We start from the raw sequence: 11,518 nt of genomic DNA on the forward strand, positions 1-11,518 counted from the left end.
AATATGTAATCAACAATAATTTGATAAACTCATTTAAATAAAAAAAATTCACATAAAAAATTACAATTTAAAAATGTAAAATTTTAAAATACAAATGACAAAATAACTTTATAAAAATTTAATTATTTTTATTATTTTATGTAAAGGGAATTTTGTTTATTAAGGTTTAAAAAATAATATAAAAAGTAGTAGTATTAAAAAAATTATAAATTTAATATTATAAAAAAATTATATAAGGACTAGTTTGACTAATTTTTAAAATTTGAGGGATGAAAATGACTTATATCTGGACTTTCAAGGACTATTTTGACTAATAAAAAACTTTTTTATATGTCAAGTAACACGTGACATGCCACGTGTCACTGACCTGCCACGTGGCGTGTTACGTCATCATGCCACGTGGCACTTAACGCGACAAGTCATCATCCAATTGATGGAATGACTAATTTAACTAACAGTTTATCTTTCAAGGACTAATTTGTTTACTAATATTCTGATAAAAAAAATTTTATATTATGTAGTAATATTTTTAATAAAATGGTACTAACTTAGATTAGTTGCTCATTTGCATAAACAAATATGGAGAGTTTGAACTCCACTTTATGTATGTAATAATCCATTTTTTTTTTCATAAAGATAGTGCATGTAATGCACACGAAATTATTTGAGCCTAATTTTTTTTAAACGCACTACAATTTCACTTTTGGATCCATCTTTTTTGAATTTGGATTTTTTAAATTTTGAATTTCACTTTAAAAAGTAAAGTGTTATTTCTTACTATTTATTTCATAGGTAAGACCAAAAAAAAATATACGAGAAAAATTATTCAAAAATAAAATATCACACTTTACTCTCTAAAATTAAAATTCAAAATTTAGAGAATCCAAATTCATTTTTTTTTACTTTGTATAACGCGTTTAGGTAGGCGGGATAAGTAAAAATGGAAAATGGTCCATAGGGAATGAGGACCAATTCCATGATTCATCAATGATGAAAATTAAAACTACGATTTGTCTCACATCCATACTTAATAGTTGAAAAGTCCTCTGAAACCTACTAACAAACAACAATGCTTCATGAACAAAACACACTGACCCTTCTAACAGAAAAACCTGAGTTAAGATACAGAAATATTTCTACAACACCTACATCAAATTAATATCTTCTAAAAATTTTAGACCAAGGCAATGCTGCTCTCTCCACCAGGAGGTTTGCGTGCACCACGAACAGGGTCTTTGATTTCTGCTTTTCCAGCAGCAAATATGTCACTGCCAGTGATTTCTCTGAGTTTAGCTCTGCTCAGATGCTTTTCTGCTGATCCTGGAGGAACATCTCCTTGGAAGATGTTATTGCCTGAGAGCTCCGCAAACTTCTGATCATGTATCTTCTTTGCTGTCTTCTTAACCGGCGCTTCGCCAAATAAGATGTTACTTTGGCCACCCGCAGGCTACAGAAAAAGAGCAATGAAAAAGGATGTTAAAAAGATGCAGTCATGCTCATAACTATGGTCCATAGAGCAATATGAGTTGATGAAAAGCACATTAAGTAAGCTCAAATCACTCCCACAAAAAGAAAGGAACGTGTAAAACTGACTACAAGTTATGTCAGAATACATATTCTAGAAACAGTAATTGAATTATGGAAACTCGCACGACAATAAGACAAACTGATTGAAGTCCGAATGTTTAATGCATGTTCAATCTGACTCCAACCCAATTTAATAGTTCAATAAGTTGTATTTCTAATGAGCTACAACTGCATTATGATTATCAATCACAATCCTTGAGTAAAATCTAAACTGAAATTCTTGCCAAAATTAGATTATAGAAGTGATCATCAATTGAATTTTGCATTTCTGGAAAGCAAAAAGCAAAAAGTTGGTGCACCTTGAAAGGCTAAAATTAATCTCTGCATGAGAAGCCTAGTCCATTCCACATTGATGACCATTTGGTAATAAGGGATTAAACTTTTTATCACGATTCTTTAGATTTCAATTTTACCCAATATAAAATCATGCATTACTATTCTTTTCATTTTCATAAGCAAAAAACACTTACATTGGAAACTTTAACTGATGTTCGGACATTTCTTGGAAGAGGCTCTCCCATGTCTTTACTTTCTTTTGATTCTAAAGTGCGTGCAGCCACCACTTTGCGAGGCACAATTTCAGGAGGAGGGCCAAATATGTCATTTCCACTGAGCTCCTTGGTCTTGGCATTTGATATTTGCTTCTTAATCTTAGAGTCCGATTCACTTTGCAATGTCCCACTCAGCTCCCGTTGCTTTGCAATCTCATGTATAGCGGTAGGCTTCTTGGGTGAAATGCTTTCTTCGGTGCTGAATGATATCTGACTAACTCCATTAAGTGCTTGCTTAATAACATAAGAACACTCTTGTCACTATGGAATTCGATGCGAAAAAAATTGTGGCACAGGCCAAGGAAATTATATAAGCATACCTGATATATGCGAATGCTTGTTTTGTTATTCAAATTTGCAGAACTGGCTTCTGAAGCCGAATCTCTGGCATTTCCCGAAAAAATACCACTTCCAGTCATCTCTTTCATTTTATACCCTGAGCATGGTTTGCTGAGAGATGCACAATGTGATGTCAGTTTTGAGTTTTGACAACAGGGTTTAGATTTAGTCATAATCTGAATAGCTAAGGGGACCCTTTATTTTCTCTTTCCTTTTCATTCTAAATTAAGGAAAATTGCTACTTTGTTTTCCATTTTTTAAAGTTAAATGGTAAAAACATGGGAGGGAAAAAAGTTGTTTAAAGTAATTTCCTTTCATAAAGCTTTCAAACTAGTAAATAAAATGAAAAAAGAAAACGTAAATCCAGCAAAACAGTTTGCAGTTCCTGAATTACATACTGCAGCACACATGCACAAGGAATTAAAAAACCTTTCGGTGTTCTATCATGGCTAAACCCTGAAAACACCAACGTATGTAGAAAAAAAAAAAGAAGATAAGTTTAATTTATTAAAAATATTAAGGTTCCCTTAACCAAAGCTTTAAGATAATAAACAAACAATTTTGCAAGGCATTAATTTATCTCTTCATCGTCTTCTCTTCGTCACACAAAAATTCAGGCTAAAAAGCAACGCATTTTTTTGTTTTAAAAAAAATCCTGGCTTAGCTCCAATGAGTTTTCACTTTTCATTTAATTTTTTTCTGTTTCCAAAAACAGATCGGTGCAGCAAAACCAACATATACAGAATCAGATCAGAGAACGAAGAAATCAAAAACAGAGAACAAAACAAAACTGAAAACAGATCTGATTTGAGAGAAAGAGCGTTTTTATTTACCTCTTTGAAAGAGCCTGAGCTTCTTCCTCCGTGAGCTGGCCTCCATGGAGCACCTTGCTTATTCTATCCGAAGGCTGCAAACAAATAAATAAAGAACAATGCAAACGACGAAAAGCCATAATTAGAAAAAGAATTCGAAAAGTCAAAGAGAGAGAGAGAGAGAGAATAGTGGATGAATGTGTGAACCTGGCCGGAGCGGGTGGAGGAGGCGGGAGGTGAGGCGGCGGTTTCCGTGGGAGGAGTTTCGGACCATGTTAGGAGATCGGAGGTGGAAGAGTGTGGTTTTCTCACCGGCGTGTTTCTCTGCATTCTCTTGTTTCTGTGTGACTCTCAGTGAATGTGAATGTTAATGTTAAGAGGTGGGAGATTGATATTACTTACTCATAAATATTTGAATTTAAAATCTAATCATGTTCGATCCGTTCTCCTCTACCTATAAATTACTAATCAAAATGTTATTACTGCTTTACTCCTCTGTTCGGATAATATTTAATTAATTAATTAGTATTAGATTAAATTTTATTTTAAATAGAACTAATAATTTTTTACTTTTCATTTTTGAAAATTATGTTAAGAGATAGATTATTAGAATTTATTATTTTTTAACTATCACTTAATCATTAATTTATTTTTTTTAGTTTAGTTTCTTTAATTTAGTAATCTAATAAATAATAACATATTTTATTCTATACTTTTAAACATTAATAATTAATTAAAAGTTAAAGATAATAAATTCTAATGACTTTACATTTGACAAAAAAGTATTCAAATATAAATTGCATTATCAATAATTTAATTTTAATCAAAATTAATTTTATAAAAATATATTTATATTAACATCTATTTGTAAAAGTTAATCCAAATACACTACTGGTCCTTCTCCATATCCAATTCATTTTGGATGTTGCATGGACACTTTAAATTTTTTACCCCTTATATGCCTGACACGTGTACATAAATTGCCTGTAAAGACCTTGTTATAAAAAATTTGAGAAATGTTCATAAGCTAACAACTAGCAAGCTAGCTATGAATTTTTGTTTTTTCCTATTGGATTCTTAAGAGTGAATTCTTCAAAAATATTTAAACTAAATGTTAAACACTATTCTAGGTCTTTACAAAAATGTCATTGTCTTTTCACAATTAAAATAATATCTTTTTTACAAAAAAAAAACAATGATATTTTGTTGTTTTATTATTAAAAAAATATTTTTATTACAAAACGTCAATAATATTTTATACTATCATTATAATAATATAAAATATTAAAATAATTAAATATTTTCGTAATTTATATTAAAATTATCTATATGCAAAAATTTTAGCCAACAAACTATCGATCAATATATATAAGTGATTAATAAATTTAAAATTTTAAAAATATAACTATTTTAATTTAATTAAGTTGATTTTATTATGTTGTAAAACATATTTATTACAATTCTTTTTTTGTCTCTAACAAATTAGACCTCAAAATATTAATCCTTTATAAAAAAAAAAATTCACAGATGAATAGTCAAAAAAATTAATTAACATACAAAAATGTTAACAAAACCAGAAAATTATTCATGCAGTCAAGCACATCTAAAAATTAAGTCATAGAAAAAAAAAACGAATGAGAGAAAAGAATGGGGAGTGTAGCACATTCAAAATGATTAATATGAAATCAGAAAATTCACGTACATCTCAAAGTCATGAACGAAATTAAGGGGGCAAAAAAATTAAAAACAGTGAAGAAAAAGAAGAGTGTGAATTCTTTATTTTGTTTTGAAAGTGAGTTGAATACTTAAATGTGATGAGAATTTTGAGTATTATTAAAAAAATTAATTGAAAATTTTAAAAATAATAAGTGAAAGGAGTATCTAATAAATTTAAATGTTTATGATTTTAAATAGATGAGATCTTAAATTTAAATGCATATATTTATTTTACTGTAATTATTCCAATAATTATTAACGGAACAATACTTGAATAGTATTTGTTATCTAGTAGCACCTTAAAAAAATTTATAATACTGATAGCATTTAATTGCTCTTGTTTGAGTCTATTGATTTACTTTTTTGCTATCGGCAATAAAAAAATATTTAGAAGATAATATAAAATGAGTTTAAATAGACTAAATTTATTTTATTTTTTAATTGTATCTTTTTTATTTTGTATTTTTTAATTATCATCAAAATAATTGAATAATATCAAATGTAATAAATATATAATAATAAATGTTTATATACATATAATTATAGATATTATATTAAATAAAATAACTTTAGATTATTATCTCCCTATTATTATTAGAGTATAAAATTCATATTATGCGTGAGTTTTTCGTTAATGTTTTAATAATTAATAAGTTAAAATAAGTGAAAATTAAAGTTAATTATTTAATATTCGGTTCAAAATTCACCAATAAAAGTTGGCGTGAATGAATGTATTCGGATCATCACCAATAAAAGTTGAATTTTTGGTAGAGATCTTTGCTTCTAAAATTGTTATCAGTTATCACAATAATTTGCTATAAACTAAGAGTTATTTGCTGCGTGTTTGGAATTTCCAAGGGTTTTTTTTTCTCTATATATGGTAAGTCAAAGTGTGGAGTTTGGTGAAGTGATCGAATAATGATCGAAAATTTTCCTATATTGAAGATGAAGATTAAGCTCCTTATTATAGTAAAGTTTCAAGATTAGATGCATGCATACATGGAGAGGTTGATAAATGAATTCATATTGCTTGTCAACAGCGACATTTTACCTTACAACAACATTTAAATGATAGGTAATATAAGTAACAAATATAAGACAGATGAGGTAGTTTAGAAGTGCATTTCATATTATATTTGGATCCTGCCACATATATCCCTTTTCTCCCTGTTTAGTTCCTCCCATCCCAGGCATTGATCTCGCAACGGCCCTCCAGCATGTCCTCATACCGCGTCCGTCACCACAGCTGCACATCACACGCCTTTTTTTTTCCTCTCTGAGAAGTAATATAAATGGTTAGATATTAGGACATTATAAAAAAAATTTTTTTTAGACATTATATACGAATTTTCATTTAAAATGGACCCTTAGTACTTCATTCCTTCTTTTCTGAAGTCTAAATTGACAGATAATTTCGACCTCGCATCTAAATTATCAGTACAACGAACAATGTCGTTGTTATCGCTCATATGAAAACTAAAGTAATTACTGAATATAGGTTTGGAAAAAAAGCTGAAGAAAGCGATCGGAATAGTGGATAATGTGGTCATAGAGATAATAGGATAGAGGAGGAGGGAGATGGCGACAACGACGACGAGTTCTTAACAAATCAGATTCGCTGTCTAGATTCATGGGATCCATCGAAGACGAAAAGTACTTGGGAGACATAGTCATTAATTTTCTGAGTATGAATTGGTTAAAAACAAGTTGAAGATTTTTCTTCTTAAGAATATTAAAGTTATAGAGTGTCATTGCATAGCTTGAAGTTACAGTGTTAGATTGTTAGTGTTATGCGAGATATAATAGAGATTGGGAGAGAACAGTATTGTTTCTGAACAGAAGAGGTCAGAGACTATTGCCATGGGATGTTGCAATTTCTTTGGACGCCGAATTAAGAATCCAAGCGCTAACTATGTCATTCACACATTGCCAAGTCTCGAATTGCTCGGCATCAAGTTCAGGATTTTGATGCGATACCGAACCATTGATGAATCCAAGCTTACGCTTAGCGTTGAGGGCCTTTTTCATGGTTCTGCTCCATGAGTTATAATTCTCTTTGGTGAGTTGTTGAGTAACTAGAGTGAGTCCTGGTTGGTCCGTAGAGGACAAGAAAAATGAATCTGCCATGGATAAACTTATTCTTGAGTAAAGAATGGTCTCTCACACTCGATCTCGTGATCAGAATCTTAACTTCTTCAAATAATGAAGTTTGATTTAGAGAAATTAGGCTTTCATCTGATCTATTGGGAGAGTTTTGAGTGTGAAGAAGAAAAGAAATGGAAGAAGAAGAGAAAGAATTAGAGGAAATGAAGAAAAATGAAAGAAAATTAAAGGAGAAAAAAAGCGGAAAGTAAGATATATAAATAACAATCTGACACCAACAATAATGATGAAAAAAAAAATTAAATAAAAAAATGAAAAAAGAAAAAGAAAAAGATGCATATCCTATCATAATTTTATTGGACTTTATTCCATACAAAATTTGGTTGCTTAGTATTTTTAATTATCTTTATAGATTTTGACACAAATCATAATAACCTGTTAAAAAAAGTTTTGTTTTATCTACAGCTGTCCTAGCAATTACATTGTTCTTTTTTTTAGCTGTCTTTTGTGTGCTTTTAGGTTTGATTTAAGTTTTAATTAGATAGAATTATTTTTTTAGAGAATTAAATTAAAAATATTACAATTATTCATAAATTTTGAAAAGATTGGTAGGTAAAAGCTAAATTTCTGTACCAAATGAATTGAAGGTGGGGATGATATGCAAAAGGTTATTATCGTATGAGCAATTGAATATTCATGTTTTGGTTTTGGTCTTCGAATAACACTTGGCCTCTTGTATCTTTCTTCTCTAGCAATGATATATAATGGATAACCTTTTTTCTTTTAGAACCCTTTCTTTCTTGATGACAGCGGTATTTAACAATAAAAATCAATCAATAATTATTTAATATAGATTTTAGATATGTAACTGTTGAATTTTTTTAACAAAAATATTATATATAAAAAAAATCATCTATCAAATTAATTATTATATATTTGTGTACAAATAATACATATATTATTTAACTTATTTTTAATATATATATTTTATATTTTAATATGTATTCAATTCAAATGACTATTTAGTAGTTAATTTTTATTATATACGTAGCATAATTAATTTTTAATATACGAATATTTTTTATTAGCTGATAATTTATGTTGTTTTAAGAGCAAAACTAATATAGTAATATTAATTATTAAACTTTCCATAGACAGGGGAATTTAACATTTGTGACAGAATTCTATTAGTATTATTTTATACAAATAAAACAACAAATTCATGACTTCCAAGGAAAAAAGGCATCTGCCTCCGCAATAATATAAATTAAATAAAAACAAATACAGAAAAAAAAAAAAAACTAGTGCACTATGCACCAATTGAATTTGAGTCCAAAATCAAAAAGCCTCCAAAGCCAACCCTAGTGCAAATACATCATAATCATCTGCACTAAACCATGCATTATGATCATGATCATGGCCATTTTTGCATCCACACTCATCCCAATTGAAATTGAAGCTCTTGTTATTATTCTCCTTCTCCTCTTCCCTCTTAGCCACTTGTACTTTAATCTCAACTTCAACTTCTGGTGCTTCTTCTTTGCATGGAACCATCTTCACCCACTCTTTGTACACCATGTTTGGTGATGATTCAAGAACTTCCTTCCATGGAATCTCACCTTTTCCCACAAGATTTGACCCCAAAATCTTCTTGCTTTGCCTCAACTCCAAAACAAGGCTTTCATGCTTGAGTGTGTCCAAGAATTCTTGGGGGCAAGAACAATCAAGAGTGAAGGACTCATTCCAAAAGGGAAAGGATTTGGAATGAACCTTCTTAGTGTTAAGTTGGATCCTTTTGTTGTTGTTCCCTGAAGGAAGATAGAATCTTGCAAATAAATTCCCCTTGGACTTTATGGAATCAACATTTTGGACTTGTATTATTCTTATTTCACATTTAAATAAGGAACAAAATTTTTTTGACATACCCATGTTAAGAAATTCAATGTGTGTGTGTTTTAAACTAGAAAATAGCCAAGAGAATGAGGTTTACTTTGTTTGGATTGGATTTCAATTGTTGTGTGGATTTGGACATAGATGGGTATGACATGATACATATATATAGTGATTACATCAAATAATTAAAAACTTAAAGTAATTAGACAAAATAACTAAAAAGATGTTGGGGATGCCATTATTATGCCACCGATCTTATCTAAACACTTTAATTAGAGTAGTTATATAATTAATGACTGGCCAATATCTCAGTTGTGAATATAGTAACCAAGGACTAGGATCTTGAATCATGCATGTGATTTTGCCAAAGATTTTATTGTATTAAATAAAAGGCCCTTGAGAATCTCCAAAAGCTAGATTTGCCTCAACCCTCAAGTGACTCTTGCAAGTTGCGAGTTGGGACAATGGGACGGTACGGTAATATTATTATTGGGTTAGAATTTATTAGCACTCATATTACCATATCTTAATAATATATTCCACTTGTGTTTCAAAAGGTGCAACTGTGCAAGAGATCTATATAAAACAATGTTAATAAGTGTTCTAAAGAGATGAATAATAATGCTGGATTCCACTGCCGTCTAAAAAGGATGCTTCTAGGAAAGATACGATTATCCAGTAAGTTTAGTTATACATAGGTAGTAGTACAGATAGATAGCTTATATTGACCAAAAGAAACCAAAGAATTTAAAATAAAAGATATATGTACATAAAAATATTTTTTTTCCCCAATGGTTGGTAAAATTCTCGACCCGAACCAGAAGAAAAAGTTAGCATTCCGTGCTAATAAAACCATAAATAAAAGTTCACAACAACTCAAAATAAAAAAATGACAAACAATAAAAAACACAAATTATCCTAAACACAAATTATTAAAGATTCCTATATTCTTATTAGCCACTATACCTAAGCAAAATATCACAAAAACATCAACGAAGTAATTTAATATCACCTATAAAAAAATTTTACTATGCAAGATCTCTTCTCTTAATGTGAGAGAAAAGCTCTTGAAAGATGCCATATTTACTACCTACAGTTTGCTCTTGTTATGATAAAATCTCATTTATCTTCTTGGTTTCATCTAGTTTCTTTCTGAGATATGCTAATGCTGCTTCATCATCGCTGCAGGTCAACTTCAATTGAGTTTCCGCTCTCCAAGTTTGATAACTTCATCTTCAGACTCTACCTCCTCATCTTCACTATTAAGGTCTCGCACCAAACTAACCTCTTTTTTCTCTCTGTGAACACTCTTCTAGCTTCTCTTTTTGTGGATTTTTCTTTTACGGGTCTCTTCTTGTTTCTAGAGCCATTCACCATCGTTTTCTTATCCTTAACGCGTTTATTAGCCACAATATATGCTCTCAATCTTCTTCTAGATCTCGCTAGATCTCGCTGATATGTATTTTCTTTTCTCCCTGTTTATAGTTTTAGAATATATATCCACCCTACTCTTTTTGACTTTGTTGTCATTACTTTATTTATTAGGGATGCTTCTAGGATTAAGTACGATTTTGGTCCTTAAAGTATATGCCAAAAATTTTATTCGTTTCCAACCTTTTTTTGCATACAAAATCATCCTTAAGGTTCAGCTTAGTTTTAAAATCGTCATTTCTCTAATTTTCGGACAAAAATTACCCTTCCGCAATTTTACACACATTGACTCCCACTCTCTCAGATCCACCATTGTTGAAGGATAACCAAGTTCTCATACTTAGCAACCCCAATTTTCACAATTTCTCACATATACTCCAAAAATTCAAGAATCAGCAACACCAATTTCTCACACAAATGTCACAATTTTTTAAAGACCGAACTAGAAAAAAGAGAAGGATGAACAAAGAGAATCAACAAAAAAAGAACAAAACACTAACAGAGACTAAAGAAGAAAAAACAACAACCAATAACAACAAAAATCATCACCAAATACTCAAAAAATTATGTGATGAAAGGTTGAAGAATAGAACTTGAGTGAGTACGAATGGGGCTGACCACCGCAATGAGAAGAAGACGACTCAGACCACTGCGAGCATCTATGCCTGCCCACGTCATTACCGCGAGAGTCTGTGCCCGCATTCGTGTTGTTGCTGCCTGCATCTTTTCCCACCCGCGTCGCTGCCGTTTGTGTGGCTGTTGCATGCTTCTCTTTCCGTCTGGTTTGCTACCGCCAACGTGTCTTTCCGCCCGCGTTGCTACCACCTGCGTTTCTGTCCACCTGCATCTCTGCTCACCTACGTTGCTACTGCTAGTATCTTTATCTCTCTACCCTCCTTTCGTTGTAGTGAAGGAAGAAGATGATGGATTAGGATAAATTGGGAAAGAAGGGTATTTTTTGCTAAAAGGACGATTTTAAAATCAAGCTAAACCTTAGGGACGATTTTGTATGAAAAAAAAGTTAGGGACAAATAAAATTTTTGGCCTATACCTTAGGGACCAAAATCGTACTGAACCCATGCTTCT

General features: G+C 30.8%; 2 protein-coding genes across 2 annotated transcripts; both read right to left on the reverse strand.

The window, feature by feature from the left end:
• Positions 1–933: 933 nt before the first annotated feature.
• Positions 934–3,693, reverse strand: LOC107469148 (uncharacterized). Its single transcript, XM_016088526.3, has 5 exons — positions 3,497–3,693; positions 3,311–3,384; positions 2,459–2,588; positions 2,058–2,372; positions 934–1,447 (listed from the first exon to the last, which is right to left on the reverse strand). Exons 1-5 carry the CDS (start codon positions 3,617–3,619, stop codon positions 1,175–1,177), a joined length of 915 nt encoding a protein of 304 aa, XP_015944012.1. The 5' UTR covers positions 3,620–3,693; the 3' UTR covers positions 934–1,174.
• A 4,629-nt stretch (positions 3,694–8,322) lies between these two features.
• On the reverse strand, positions 8,323–9,121 carry LOC107469066 (uncharacterized). Its single transcript, XM_016088453.3, has one exon. The coding sequence runs from the start codon at positions 9,035–9,037 to the stop codon at positions 8,447–8,449; it is 591 nt and encodes a 196-aa protein (XP_015943939.1). The 5' UTR covers positions 9,038–9,121; the 3' UTR covers positions 8,323–8,446.
• Positions 9,122–11,518: the final 2,397 nt, after the last annotated feature.

Source organism: Arachis duranensis, chromosome 10 (assembly GCF_000817695.3).
Source record: "Arachis duranensis cultivar V14167 chromosome 10, aradu.V14167.gnm2.J7QH, whole genome shotgun sequence".
In the NCBI taxonomy this organism is placed as follows: Eukaryota; Viridiplantae; Streptophyta; class Magnoliopsida; order Fabales; family Fabaceae; genus Arachis; species Arachis duranensis.